Source organism: Microcebus murinus, chromosome 5 (genome assembly GCF_040939455.1).
Source record: "Microcebus murinus isolate Inina chromosome 5, M.murinus_Inina_mat1.0, whole genome shotgun sequence".
Lineage (NCBI taxonomy): Eukaryota > Metazoa > Chordata > Mammalia > Primates > Cheirogaleidae > Microcebus > Microcebus murinus.
In genome coordinates this window covers 27,244,317-27,260,288 of record NC_134108.1, presented here as the reverse complement: position 1 = coordinate 27,260,288, position 15,972 = coordinate 27,244,317, and the positions used below count along the sequence as shown (strand labels likewise).

Here is a 15,972-nt window from a genome sequence, read left to right as displayed (position 1 = left end):
TACTTCCTTTTCAGAGACTACAGAGAAAACACCTGTACTACTCATGTTTATATACATCATGGTGACACAGATAACACAGCTGTAACCTAACTTGCCATGTGAAATAGTTTCCATTGCACCAAGCACGTTATTCTTAAGACACTTTAAAAACAGCATTAAAATAATAATCAAGCAAAATTTCTGTAAGAAAATACCATGTACTACGACACACAAAACCTACTATGGTTCTCTAAAGACAGTGGTCTCATACAAATGAAATACACAATAAGTGCAACATTTTAACTACAGCTTTTGTAGAAGAATAAAGAAAAGTTTACTAAAAAGTTTGAAATATTTATTAGTAAATTCATCTTGTAAATTACAATTAATTTCAGGTAAAATCTAGTTTTTTGTTCATGATTAATAAACCATTATATCTTTTAAAAATCATTTTCAAGAAGCACGATAAAATATAATAATCTACTTTTTAAAAATGAAAGTAGTCTGATTTTCAAATTTGTTGCAAAAATGTAATTTGTGAATTAACAAAATTATAAATAATTTATGGCATATATATATATGAGTAGATGAAAATTGCTGTTTTCCCTTTTTTTGTTTATGTAACCAAAACCACACAGAAGACTTCTACTGCATTAGTATTTTAAAATTCCTTTTTGATATTCTGTAGCAGACAATATTGAGTTGTGGTTACAAGCCCTTTCCCTGACCCATTATTTACATGTTCATAAATGCTTTTTCTCTTTCAAACAGTGATAATAAATGGCATGTCTTAGCTTACGTTTTTCTCTTAGAGCAAAGAGCTTTAGCAGATTTGGTAAAAAAAACCACAAAAATCAATTAAGACCAGTACTAATACAGTTCTAAAGCACCTAAACTGTTATGTTATCATCTTATAAAAAATAAAAATATTTTTTAAAGTAGTTAGAAGGGGCCAAATACTACATCAGTGCTAAAATATTATCCAGCTTTAAAAATCCTATCAGGATCCATTAAACATTAATTAAAATTAACTTAGTATCTTTGAGCTTCATTTTCCATCTTTAAATTGAGACAATAATAACAATAATACCTATGCTTCAATGGAAATGTGCCAGAAAAGCAATAATAATAAGTTGGTATGATAAGGGGCTATTCATGTATTACCCTAAAGCACTAAATAAGAAATAGATTATAAAAATATATTGGCAAAGGCAAACCATAAAGTACTACACAAATAACATGTTATATAAATATCAGTTATTATTATTAATGTCATGAGAAGTAAGGGTAATTAGCTATATTTAATGTAGCATGATGATGCAGCAAAGTTTTCAGAGTTCTATGCTCTTAAATGGAATTACTATATACAAAAGGAAATATTTATTACATAACTATTTAATTTCTTTCTTTTTAGAATCATTTCTCAGTTTTGTTTCTGTGTTCTTGAAAATTTTTACCCTAATATGTCAAATAATGCATTTTAAAATCTGGAGCAAACAAGTGTATGCTGAGGATATGGTATATGATACATACATGTATATACACACATACATATAATGTGCCTTTTATAGTCTTCCACTTCAGAAATTTTGTGTTAAGACAAAAAAGAATACCAACGTTAAGACAAAAAAGAATACCAGGAAAGCGAAAATAGGGCACTTAAATGTTTCTGCACAAATAGAAATATCTGTAACTCTTTTAAAATAAAATGTTATTTTAAAAACCTATAATCTACTCTTTCGTGTTCTTCCTAAACATTTTATATTTCTACTCTTTCTTGACACATTTCTTTAGAGACTATTCAAATGTCCATTAAGTGATGAGTAGCAACGTATCAGTCCAGATAACTCAATTTCTAAGGTTTAGGATAACTATTAATTAATACTGTTATTAGTAATTTGTTTTGAAACTAGAACTCAAAGAATTTTCAGAGCTAGCTTACACATATTTACCATTTTATATAGAGGAAGAAAAATAATAATCATTAAATAGAGTGAAGCAATATCTATTTCTGAAATATATGCTGTGGAAAAGAATTGCTTAATAATTTTACAACAACAGAAAGGTTGGCCAAGATAGTCTACCCTCTGCCAACCTACTCTCTTTTCACAACACAGTTTTCTGCTTGCTTCATGCAAAAACCACAGTCTGCCAAAGTCAGTTTAATACCTCCATACTGGAGAAAACTAAAAGCATAAAAATTTACTAAAATTCATAATAAAGAGAAAAAATCATCTAGAACTTCTGTCAAGTTAATCACAAAACTTTTATTTACTCTTTTAGGGTATAAGCAGCTCATGCAAAATATGCAAATATTAATTCTCTAGGAAAGGGTTAATTTTCATGTTAAAAACTTATTACCCCAAACATAAAATTGAATGTACAAGACTAAACAAGCTGAAAATTAATTTCTCTTTCAGTGATTAGTTAACATTTAATATCTTTGGGTGAGATATAATACTCATTTCCATATAAACTTATAAGTCTAATAATTTTAGCTGATTTTAGATTACATGTTATATTCATCTGAAGTAGAATTGTTTATGAAGTCTCAAGCTGTGAAGACATCTCAAATTGGCTTTAAATGATAACTGAAAGGATGTTAATTTAATGCTGTCTATATACTTAGAACTTTACCAATTCATCTCTCCCCCAAGATAGCTGCCATTTTGTCCCACTAAATTTGAACAATAATGCAGGTAATATTTTAATATGAAGACAGTTCTGGTGGTATTAAAAAAAAAAAAAAAACAACAATACCCAGGACATCTTTTGTTGGAAATCATGTATGTGTTGTAAAAATTAAAATCCCAGTATTAAAAAAACAAGTTATAAACTGAAAACTTGAGCCAAAATGAGATTTAAGATATATCTGAACTCAGATATTTTTTTACATTCTCATAAAATAAATTCTAAGAGCAGCTTATGTTTCTGTGATTTCTAGGTTAGTAAAATCTAAGAAATGAGTAGCAATAAACAGCAATTCAAACAGGACCTCTAGGCCCTCAGATGTTTTCTTTGTAAGCCAGAGCCAAGAAGTGTAAGATTCGGAAGAAACACTGTAACAGTCAAAGCAAAATTTTTATGATGGTAAAATGTCAGAGAATCTACTCTCAAACCAGTTCATTACCACATTAATTAAAACCAGAATTCACATTGGAATCAATCACTGTAAAGTTTTATTAATGTTTTGTAATGTTTAATCAAGATTTTTTTAAGCCTCTGACAGATACTAAAGACTGATGGTTCAAAGGTTACTGACATGATTCTTCCATGTGAAGTTCAAAATTAAGATCCAGTCCTGGCTCAAACCAATTATCCAGCAATATACCTTAAGGTAAGGCAATTTACCTCAACGCATCTTGTTTTTTTCCAAACCTTTACTGTGTATCTCTTAGTACATTGCTTTACTTCACAGAGAAAATTTGGTCTTGAACCTCTGTATTGCTCCTAGACACATACCCCAGAGAAATGAAACTATATGTCTGCACCAAAAATTATAAACACAATATTCATAGCAGTATCGCTCTTAATAACTAAAAAAGTAGAAATAATCTAAATATTCATAAGTTGATGAATGGATAACAATATGTAACATATCCATACAATGGAATTATTTGGCAATAAAAAATGGGACACCTGACTCTTGAACAGCACAGCTTTGAATGCATAGGTCCACTTATAGGCTATAGGTGGATTTTTTTCAATGAAAGTTACATCAAGTGTGCCTGCCTCTCCTGCCTCCCCCTCTACCTTCTCCATCCATCTCACCTCTTTTGCCATACCTGAGACAAGACCAACCTCCTCCCTTCCTTCTCCTTCTCAGCCTATGCAACATGAAGACAAGGATAAAGACCTTTATGATAATCCACTTCCACTTAATGAATAGTAAATATATTTTCATTTCCTTCTGATTTTCTTAATAACATTTTCTTTTCTCTAGCTTACTTATTGTAAGAATACAGTATATAATACAAATAACATATAAAATATGTTAACTGACTATGCTATCAGGCTTTTGGTCAACAGTAGACTATTGGTAGTTAAGTTTTTGGGGAGTCAAAGGTTATATGCAAATTTTCGATATACTCACAGTGGGGGTTGGTACCCCTAAGCCCTACGTTGTTGAAGGGTCAATGGTACTGATACATGTTACAAATGGAAGAATCTTCAAAACATTATTTTGAGTGAAAGAAGCCAGTTACAACTGACCATATATTATATGATTCCATTTATAAGTCTTGCTAAATGTGTGCAAGACCCTTTACTTTTTTGACATTCAGACAGCATTCAAAAGAAAGGTAGGCAGTGTATTTGTCAAAATAAAGATAAATATCTTTGAACTGTCAGAAAAAAAAAATATATATATTTTTTGCCTACTGTTTTCTACACTATGCATACTTAAGAAGGCTTAGTAATCTTGGAGCTACAATCATTACACCAATCATTACTATCAGGAACAAGTTTCCTGAGCATCTGCAGCCTAAGTCAGAATACAGCTTGTTCTCTCTTTCCCCCTTGGCTTTCTTCCCCTTGTCTATATTCTATATCCTGTTGACATGTGATAATTAGGTAAAAAAAAGTGATCAATTTTCACTGACATTAGACAGCTCAGTGATGGGGTAAGCCCAGTATTTTCTGACATGTTTTGTCCATAAAATGCTCCATGAGGAAAGAGACAATAGCCTACTGCATCCCAAAGTGCCTGCCACATGATAGTATAGGTGCCTTCTGAATAAAAAAAAAAAAATGCACTGCACTGACATTAAATGAAGCAGTTTTTGGATATACTAACACCAATTTAATTCTTTCCCTCTGGGTTACTTTGTGTTATATAATTATATTTGATAAATGAATGGATGTCTAATTATTCAACTGAATTTTTGGAGTAGGCAGAAGAAAAGAAGAGGGAAGGATGAACACATGGTGGCATTCCACCTCTTTCATTTATTTTCTCAACAACTGAGTTACAAGTTGCATATAAAATAACCTGGCTTGTAAAAGCCAGAAAGTTGTTAAGTTGAAAGCATCTAGAATACAATTTAGTTGAAACTGTAATCCAGAGCCTTTTGTATACTACCATTTTTAGACTAACCTTGGGACCTTGGACAAATCACTTAACTTCAGTCTTCTCCTTTCTAAAATTGGAATAACAATATCTAATCTGTCTCTCAGGATTGTTATATAGTATAGTTAAATGAGAAAAGAAGTATGAAAGACTTTTATAAATGATGCATTATCAGCATTACCAGCACAATATATCATTTGTGTGCAGCTTGCATGCATTCAATGCTTACAACAATTTACTCAGCATACCCACTGAACCAGCACTGGTTTGTGGTTCTTACATATTAAGTATCAAATAAAATTTTTTTCAGAGAATAAAGTGACCTTGCTGGTTCCTTACTATTTCTCACTCACTTAATATTTTTAAATCTTTAAAAATGTGAAGCTAATTGCTATAAATGTTCATCCTTACTGAATTCTCAGGTTTCAGTATTATAACTCTTTGATAAATTCAGGCTCTGACAAAGATTATATTAACTTCTGCAAAGGTTTTAAATTCCATGAATGGTGCATGAATGATGCAATTCTTTGGTGCATCACAATTAAAACTATAGCTTTAAAGTAATCCTGGTAATAAAAACTACTTACTTTTTCAGCACAGGATCTTATCACCTCCTAAAAGAAATACAGTACAATAAAGAACTAGTCATAATTTCAAGTATATAAACTACTGACTCTTTTCAAAACATTCACATACTAATTTTCTAATATCCAGTATCAGCATTTGGAAGAGTTTCTTTATCTATCACCCTGCAGTTGTTACTCTATTTTTCCAATGAGCTGGAAAAAGTATAAATTTAAAGAAAGAGAACTAATGACATATTCATGATAAATCTAACTTGCCAAAGCAAAAGGCACTGACAGACTCTTGATGACCCACATGTATCTGCCTCAAGAAAAACTCATCTCCTTAATAAATTTAGCATAAATACTAAAATTCTATACTAGAACATTAATAGGTCTAAGAGACATGCTAAGTTAATTGCAATATATAATTATCTCTATAAATAACAATCCCCCAAAATACAATTCCTATATTAATAATTTATATCAGATAAAAACTAATAGTAAATACTACTGAATGGTAAGGTATATGACTAGTATTGAAGGAGCTACAAAAAGGAACTGCCTGCAATTCATGGGACAAGGCCAAAAAAAGATTTGTTTTTGAAACAGAAACTAGAAAAAGTCATCGTATAATAGATAATTTGAAAATGGGCTGCTAAGGAGACATCAAAATACTCAAGTCCAATTAGAGTTAACCAGAATATATCATCAGCCTAGTACAGATCTAGACAAAAATGATAATAACGAGTTTAGAAAAAAGAGAACTGAAAAAGAGAAACAGAAATTTTTTTATCCAGAAATTTCTAAGGGACAGACACTGTCTGTAAAGGATATTGGTAATTCAATCACTAAAAGGAGACAGAAAAATAGAAAAACACAGGAATCCAACTACCTGGACTGTATCCCAGCTCTAATGCTTACTACCTGTGTGATCTTAGTTAGGTTGCTTGATCTCTATAAGCTTCAAGTTCCTCTTCTGGAAAATGGGGATAATGCTAGTACCCAACCCTACAGGATGATACATTTTATTGCTTTACATTTCACTGTAAAGCACTTAACACAGTGCAAGGAATACATTATGTTAACTATTACTAATAATTAAATGAATGTTAGTTATCATTAATCAATAAAAGGTAAAATCTCTTGCAGGGTAGACAAAATTAATCAACCTTTTTTCAAAATTAACAATTTTCAAATCCATCCAATACCTACTACTGTGTCTCTGCTTAACAATCAACTCTGTGATCATTAGCCTGGGTTTCCGGTTAAATTTTAGAAAGGGAGAGTGGTCTTGAGTGTTTAGGCAGCTGGAAAGGTCTATCTGTCATTATTAGGTGCTACGTAATGGATTCTGAATGGTTTATAAATCAATTTTCTGTCGCACTGATTACTCTTAATTGGTACTCCAGATTCTGAGCAACTTGGGATGTACTGAAAAGATCAATTTTCTGGATCTGAAAACTTAGAATGATTTGTACCAATGCTCTCACGATACTGTCCCTCTGTGCTGTCTTACCTGATTTGCAGAATGCTTTTTAAGATATTGCTATAGCAGCAACATGCAGTCAAGTCTGCTAACTATGAAACAATTAAATGATTTATATTATGACTAAATGGTAATGCTCCCAAGGATAGAGAATCATCTATTCTATGTATGCTTTACTCATGAGTAAACACCTATTAAATACTTGCTAAACTGAATTTATTATGCAATTCACTCATGCAAAAATAATCACACCCTAAACCTGTACTATAATTTATTAGAAGAATATTCCTGAGGCTGGGCGCCATGGCTCAAGCATGTAATCCTAGCACTCTGGGAGGCTGAGGCGGGAGGATCCCTTCAGCTTGGAAGTTTGAGACCAGCCTGAACAAGAGTTAAGACCCCATATCTACTAAAAATAGAAAAAATTAGCCTGGCATGGTGGCGCATGCTTGTAGTCCTAGCTACTCGGGAGGCTGAGGCAGTAGGATTGCTTGAGCCCAGAAGTTTGAGGTTGCTGTGAGCTATGCCGACACTATGGCACTTACCCGGGCAACAGAGTGAGACTCTTGTCTCAAAAAAAAAAAAAAGAAAAAAAGAAAGAAAAATATTCCTATTGTAGTAACAAAAAAACACAAAAAGAATTTGGGATCTACTGAAATATAATTATAAGAAACAAGAAAAAAGGCATAGTGACAAAAAGTAGGAACCAGTCAACTTAAATGCTTACAAAATATAAAAAGGATGGAGCTGCCACAGCAATAAAAAGGACATTTTGTTTTTATTCCCATATATACTACATAGACTCTGAAAGAAAATACATTCAGTGATTTTTTCTCAAAGGAAAAATGGTATTTTTTAAAGACCACAGCAAATAGACAAAGCTTTCATTTTCAAACTCAGCCTCTATTTACCCCAATCCCAAAGCAGACATATTCTCTAAATAATTTTTTAGAAGAAATGATTTGGTAAAAATTAAATAATGATTCTAAGAGAAATGTTTTCCTTTATTATAAACTATCAATTTACTTCCCCCTTGCCTTTGATTTCATCACTTAAAAAATATTTTTCTGATTTTATTTTTCCTTTATAGATCTTTTGGTAAATTGTTCTTATGACTGTAAATGAAGTTATTTTGTCATGTAAGATTTTAGATAAGGAATACTTTCTTTTCCTCACGAAGAAACATTTTTCTCTTCATCTTTAAAACTCAATTTATCTATTCAGATTTTCTTTTAAAATCTGGAACACCATGCATTATTTGATTATATTAAAGTGTTAAAACATAAGAACTATAACATTGAGATAATTTATTATTTATAATAAATTTATTAATTTATAGTTATATATTCTAAAATTTAAATGAGAAATATAAAAAATTTAATCTATATTTCAACATATATTCTGAGTTTAAGTTAAATCTAAATCCAAAGACTCAGTATGATCTGCACTGAAGTCCCTACTTTTCTAAAGAAAGAAAAGAATAGAAGAGAGCATGGTCAGAACTAAAGCTGTCTCAATGTAGTTCCTTTTATGTTTGGTTTAAAACTGGTCAAGATATCTACCAAGGGAGGAAGGAAAGGGATAATACTTGTTAAGTTACAGGCACTGTGCTGGAAGGTGAAAACACAACAATGAATAAAGGTGCACAGTCCCTGTCTTCAAGGAGCTCAAAGCTAATTCTATTGACATTACTAATATGACCAAAGAGGATAAATATGTTTAAAGATACTTAGGTTTCCTTATACATTTTACATTTTTTTTTTTTTTTTTTTTTTTTTGAGACAGAGTCTCGCTTTGTTGTCCAGGCTAGAGTGAGTGCCATGGCGTCAGCCTCGCTCACAGCAACCTCAAACTCCTGGGCTCGAGCCATCCTTCTGCCTCAGCCTCCCAAGTAGCTGGGACTACAGGCATGCGCCACCATGCCCGGCTAATTTTTTTTATATACATATCAGTTGGCCAATTAATTTCTTTCTATTTATAGTAGAGACGGGGTCTCGCTCTTGCTCAGGCTGGTTTTGAACTCCTGACCTTGAGCAATCCGCCCGCCTCGGCCTCCCAGAGAGCTAGGATTACAGGCGTGAGCCACCGCGCCCGGCCACATTTTACATTTTTGAGAAAAATTTTCTAGCAACAGAATGCTCCTCCCCATCATATTCATTACTTTCCAGTTTTATGGGCACCACCTGGATTCTGTGGCACTTCTTTTCTTAGTAGTGAGATAGAACTTTTAAAATATACTTAGGAAACATTTGTATTCCAACTCTTTTTGGAAGTACAGTTTATCTCTTTTATCCATTTCTTTGTTGAAGATTCACTATTTTTCTTTATTGTTCAGTTTTTTGCATGTTAAGAAGGCTGCTCTTTAATACATTTTATGTAAACATTTTCCCAGGTTGGTGTTTGTTACATATTTATGTATGTGTGTTTGTATGTGTTGTGTATATATATACACACCTACATGCACTTTTTAAACAAAGACATTTAAAATTCTTTGCCAATAGTCTATCAGTATTTTGGGGAAGGATTTTCCACAGCTTTCAAGATTAGCCAGTCTTTTATCCATTTGAGAAATATTTGTAAACATATCTCTCTAATTTTAAAAAAGACTTTTATTTCATATTTACCTTGGCAAATAAGAATTTGATTTGGGTGTGTGACCTAAAATGTAGGTGTAAACTGAATGTATTTTTCAGTTAACTCATAGTTAATAAGTTTTCCCAATGCCATACAAGGAACAATTTTTCCTTTCCCCAATGATTTATCTCTCTATCCTCATGAACTTGTATCACACTATTTGTATTATTTCAGCTTTATAACATATTTAAAATGTGGTAAAACAAGAACTGGCATCATTATCACTTTAGCTCTCAGGGAGAAGTTCTAAGATAGCTTAGAATATAACTGGTTTTTCTACCAGGATATCTATGGAATTTTTTTTTAATCTTTGAAAATCAACAATTTCACTAGGATATTTCTAAGATATTGGTATCTTTCATTAATTGGCCTGGTAATAGATACTTTTGTTTTATAGATTTGGGACTTTAGCACAGGAAAGCCTTTTGTATTTTATCTTTATTATCTTTTTCACACATTCTCTTCCCTTCTTTAACAACACTGCTCAACCAGAAAGCCTTTTGTATTTTATCTTTATTATCTTTTCCACACATTTCCCTTATTTAACAACACTGCTCAACCATATGCACAATCTATCTTTTAAACTCATCTCATCTCTTGTTATCAACAATAATAACTAATATTTATCAGTGGTATGATGTATCAGACACCCTGTTAAGAGATTTACATTTAGGATCTCAATGAATTTTTAAAAATCCTGTTAGGTAAGAAATATTAGAATACCCATTTTATAGATGAGGTTAATTAGGCTTACTTAACTAGACTCACAAAGCTGGATAGGTTAGAGCTTACACCTATGCATAAAGCAGTTGGACCCTAGAGCTATACTCTTAATTATAGTTTTCATCTATCTCTTTTTCTTTATTTCTTAACAGTGCTTCTGAAATCAGTTCTCTAGGCTATACTACTGATTTGATATTTTAAAGCATAAACTTTCCTCTTTGCTATTTGCAATGTGGAATTAAGTGAAGCTTACATTTTGAATTTCTGTATCTTATCTTACCCAGATGTCTTTTTTAAATCAAAATCTCGAAATTTTTTTATCTCTTCATTAACAGAAACCCTGTTTTCTTCTATTTACTGAAAATATAATCTAAAACATTCTGTTTCTTCCAACAAATCACTTTAAGATATGTCTTGCCTTTATTTGCTTTCCTTTTATAATGTACATAATCTTTTTAATGCCCCTCCTGCCTTAAATGAGATTTATCAGTCACCTTGAGCACCAGTAAATTTTACCTTTTTGAGTTTAGGCTGTTTAGTGGGTTGTGTGTGGCTCCTAAGCCTGTATGTGGTAGATTTAGGTATTCCTGTTACATGGCTCTGAAGTGGAATCTTCTGTTCCTCTGTCTAGTTTTTTGACTATGAGTAGAATGTACTACTGAAAACACTCAACATTGTGAATATTCTTTTCCAGTAAACTCTCCATTAATCTCGGCAACACAACTTTTTCTGCTTCTTCTAGCTCTTTAATGTTTTCTTAGTCACTTTCATGCAAAATTCTACCACAGTATTTAGTACTAGCAGAGGCTCAACAGTTATACACAAAAAAAATTAGGTCCTGTTGCTTTACATATAGTTAGAAACATTTTTTAAAAATAGCAAGGGAGATTATACATATATTATTTCATAATAACTTGTAAAACCCATAAACTTTGTATTTGTCTTCTGAACAGACAGATCTATAAAACGAGGGTAATAATCACTGTCATGTCTATCTTACAAGGCTACTATATTAAAGGAGGCAATGTGAGCATTATACAAGTGGAATGTATTAATAAAAGACTCTGCCTTATGTTATAGTTGTTTGAATATTTGTCACTACCTATCAGACTTGACACAAATTGAGGTGAAGAGGTAAATATTTTTGTGTCCTTCGGAGTATCTTAAATGTAGTAAGTAATCAATAAATATTTAGGGTAATTAAGTTTTCTTTGGTCAAACTGTTGGAGGCCAACCTGTAAGGCCAAACTATACCAGGACAGCACTTGCTACAGAAGAAGTACACAGGTGTACAGGGCTGGGGTGGTTTTTTGCCATAAGCAGAGGCCATCAAGCAGGTAATCAGAACATGGATGCATAGTGGCAGAAAGAACAGTGCCAATTAGAGAACAGGAAACCAAGGAGGAACGTCAAGAATTAGAAAAACAAGTTAATGGGAAAGCTTTGGATGGAGAAAATATGAAGGGACAGACTGATCTCCCTGAAATGAATATAGCAAAAGAATGGCCAGAGACAAAGTAAGAAACAGCTTTGGGTAAAGAGAAGTTTAATAATTCAGTTTTTCCTTAGACTGCTTATCTGTATTTGTTATTTAATGAAAATTAGCTATGCAGATGAGGAAATATAAACAAGATGACAATATTAGAACTGCCCTCAAGGAGCTTACACTTTAGATGAGGGTATGAAACACATATTAGGTTCTTACTAAGTCCTGGGGACAATGAACTAGGCCAGTTGTCCTCAAAGTGTGGTCCTCCAACCAGAAGCATCACCATTACCTATGAACTTGTAGAAATGAGAAATTGCAGTACCACCTAAGACCTACAGAATCACAAACACTGGGGGTGTAGCCTGGCAATCTGTGTTTCGATAGGCCTGCCAGGTGATTCTCATGCACACTGAAGTTTGAGAATCACTGAAAGAAATGAGGTTTTAGGCAATATTTTATGGGATTTTGAATGCCTGGGTAGAAATTACTTGTTTGAACATTATCTGTCCTTCCAAGAAGTGGTGCAGGCCCCTGAGAATTCATAATATTAGAGTATAAACCTAAATACCATCCCTCAGGGATCCTAGTAGGCAGGGCTGAGAAGGCCACAGTTTTTCTTCTTCTCCTAAAAGATGGAGAGATATCCATGTAAGTCCTAGGTGTGGTCTTCTGGTTCAGAGCCCTACCTGGTTCAGAGCCCTCCTCCTAGTCTTTCTTTACACAGATATCACCAGGATAGCATGATGGATTATACTAAATTCAGTCTCTCTATTTGTGATTAATGATTTCAGAACAAGTACTTGAAAGGAACTATAAGAAAGCCTAGTTTTAAGTAATTACCTTACTTCATTAAATTAATATTTATTGGCATGGCAACATAAAATAGGATAGAAATGGTTTTAAAATTTCAACCACATAAAATAATTAAACATACTGTGACAGTTTCGAGTCTCTGTTTCACCAGCTGCATCTTTGTTGAAGAATTTTCGGTGTGGACAAATTCATCAATTTGAAAAGAGCCTTGATGGGGCAGCTTGGGACAGGTGCATAAGGCATCTTGACTCTGGTGTATTCCAGGTAATGGAAATGTTCCATTGTAGCGTTTGAACATTTCAGCCTCTTGCTGGGCTACTGAAAAATTGAATCCATAATTAGTTCAAATCATCACAGCAAAACCATAATCAAATAATTGAACCATGAAACTGCAGCATTCAACAAATAATCAGAAACCGCATAATATATTTTAAATAGTGCGTAATTAGAAGACAATGTGACTAGCAAAATGGAAAATTATTAGATACTATAAAATCATAAGAAAGGAAATACAATAATTTCATAGATAATTTCACATCAGACAGTATTCTAATTGAGCTTTGAATGCCACACAAATTGGGATGGGAGCCTAATTTTAAATATATGTATATAGAAAACAATATTAAAAAAAAATTAAAGGTACAATATAATAGAATTAAGGGAACCACTAAAATAATAAAAATAATTATTCTCAAACCTAACTCCCCAAAACAAGTGTTTCCATATTTCTATACCTCTCTTGATCTTTATGTATACCTTATGTAACATATCATAATGTAAATACAATCTAACTTGTCTTAATTTAAAAGCAAATATTTTTCATATTTCTACAATGATGTAATTACCATTGTTAAATTTTTATAGTATCTCATCTAATGAAGCACAATAATTTTTTTACACATTTTCCTATTATTGAATACAGCTGGCCTTCCATTGGCCCTCCGTATTCATGGGTTCTATATCTGGGGATTCAACCAATCACAGTTGAAAATACTTGGAAAAAACAATAAAAAATTATAATAAAAATAATACAAATTAAAAATACAGTATGACAAATATTTCCATAGCATTTATATTGAATTAGGTATTATAAAAAATTTAGAGATGAACTAAAGGATACAAGAGGATGTGCACAGGTTATTTACAAATACTGTATCATTTTGTATCAGGGACTTGAGCATCCATGGATTTTGGTATCTGCAGAGGATACCATGGATACCAAGAAATGACTGTATTTACAATATTTTCTGTTTTCCCTTATGATAGATCATGCATGAATAAGTACTTTCATAGCTGACTTTGTTTCTTAGCATAATTCATATTTTGGATTTAATTCCCCAGAGTGGGGTAGATGGCTCAAAGGGTGAATGTTTTGATGATGATGACGATGATAATTATGACATTTGTAATGCAGTTTATGGTTTTTAGGATGCTTTCACATACATTATCTTATTTGATCATTTAAAATAAATGAATTTGAAAAATTTTTAATGCAGATCTGTATATACAAAGGAGAAAGTCATTTAAAAAATATTTCTTCAATTATATAATCTCAAAATGGAAGGTTTTCCTAAACATGACATTAAAGGAAAAAAAATCTCAAAAAGGGGATTTGTAACATGGAATCAATGAATGAGCCTTCAGAAATGTTGTGCACTACTGAAGTTACATATAGAAATATGAGTGTATGTATGTAAATGTTTCTGGGAAGCAGACTGATAACTTTATCAGATTATCCATCAAAGGATTACACGAGTCAGAAAAAGTTAAGAACTGTCAACATTCTTATGGACCAACCAACAAATTTTGCTACATGAACACTTTTTTAAAAAATTTCAGCATATCACAGGGGTACAAATGTTTAGGTTACATATATTGCCTTTGCTCCACCTGAGTCAGAACTTCAAGCATGTCCATCCCCCAAATGTTACATACTGCACCCATTAGGTGGCTACATGAATATTTGAAGAGTCTTCATTAAAATAAAAACACTACCACAATAAAAATTAAAAAGCAAATGACAGGTAACAGGGTTCTTCCATCTAGGACCAAAATGGACTAAAAGGAACCAGATATAGCCTCCTACTGGAAATTACAAAAAAATGGAAAAAATATAAAAGAAAACAATAAAACTGCCTCTGTTTGTAGATATGATTGTCTATTCAGAGCTAAACTAGAGTACAGTAAGTGAAACACATAGGAAACAACACTGAAGAAGACATTCACTCTCAGGTCATGGCCTCATATCTATGTATAAAATCTAAATGGAATCTAAAAAGCAAGGTACCAGAATCAACTTTAGCAAGGTTGCAGGATATGAGATCACCATATAAAAATGATCTCTATTGTCTATATATAAGTAATAAAGAATCAGAAATTGAAATTAAAAACATGTAACATTTACTATGGCATAAAAATATGACATGTTTTTGGGGAAAAAATCTGATACAAGATTTGAAAGACCTGTACACTGAAAACTAAAAGCATCGCTGAGATAAACTGAAGAAGCACATAAGAAATACATTGTGTTCATACACTGAAATACTCAATATTAGTAAAACACTAATTCTTGCTACTCAGTTTAATCCCACTCAAGTGATCTGCAGATTCAGTGCAATCCCACCCAAAATTCCAGAGTTTATTTTTGAAGAAATTGTCAAATAAATTCTAAAATTTACATGTAAACGTAAATTACTTAGAATAGCCAAAACAACTTTGAAAAAGAACAATACAACTTGACTTCAAGTCTTATGAAGTTATTGTAATCAACACAGTTTGATTGTGTTGAGAGAGCCCAGCATGTCTAGAAAAGGTGTAAAGAAAATTTAGTGGAGAAAGGACAATCTTTTCAACAAATGGTGCTGGAATAGTTGGATATTCATATGTGAAAAAATAAACTTTGACCCATATTTCACACCATGTACAAAAAATAACTCAAAATGAACCACAGACCAAAAAGTAAAACCTAAAACCATAAAACTTTAGGAGCAAACGTAGATCACTTGTGTGGGCTTGTACTAGGCAAAGATTTCTTAGATATAACACTAAAAACCATAAAAGAACAATTTGATAATTTGGACTTCACAAAAATTTCAAACTTCCGTTCTTCACACTGTTAAGACAATTAGAAGACAAGCCAACAACTGGGAGAAAGTATATGCAAATCATGTGCCTGATACAATACTTGGCTAGCAAAAACATAAAGAACTTTCAA

General features: G+C 32.2%; 1 protein-coding gene across 4 annotated transcripts in view; it reads right to left on the bottom strand.

Annotated features, from left to right (window-relative positions):
• Positions 1-15,972, bottom strand: part of AHI1 (Abelson helper integration site 1) — a 184,520-nt gene that overhangs the window by 90,122 nt on the left and 78,426 nt on the right. For 2 of the 4 annotated variants that reach the window (XM_012739468.3, XM_012739471.3), the window contains exons 18-19: positions 12,880-13,076; positions 5,635-5,661 (exon numbers count right to left, since the gene is read on the bottom strand). In XM_012739468.3, coding sequence (XP_012594922.1) covers positions 5,635-5,661; positions 12,880-13,076 — 224 coding nt within the window. The remainder of the gene's footprint in view (positions 1-5,634; positions 5,662-12,879; positions 13,077-15,972) is intronic. The other 2 variants (XM_012739469.3, XM_012739470.3) reach the window with 2 other exon arrangements.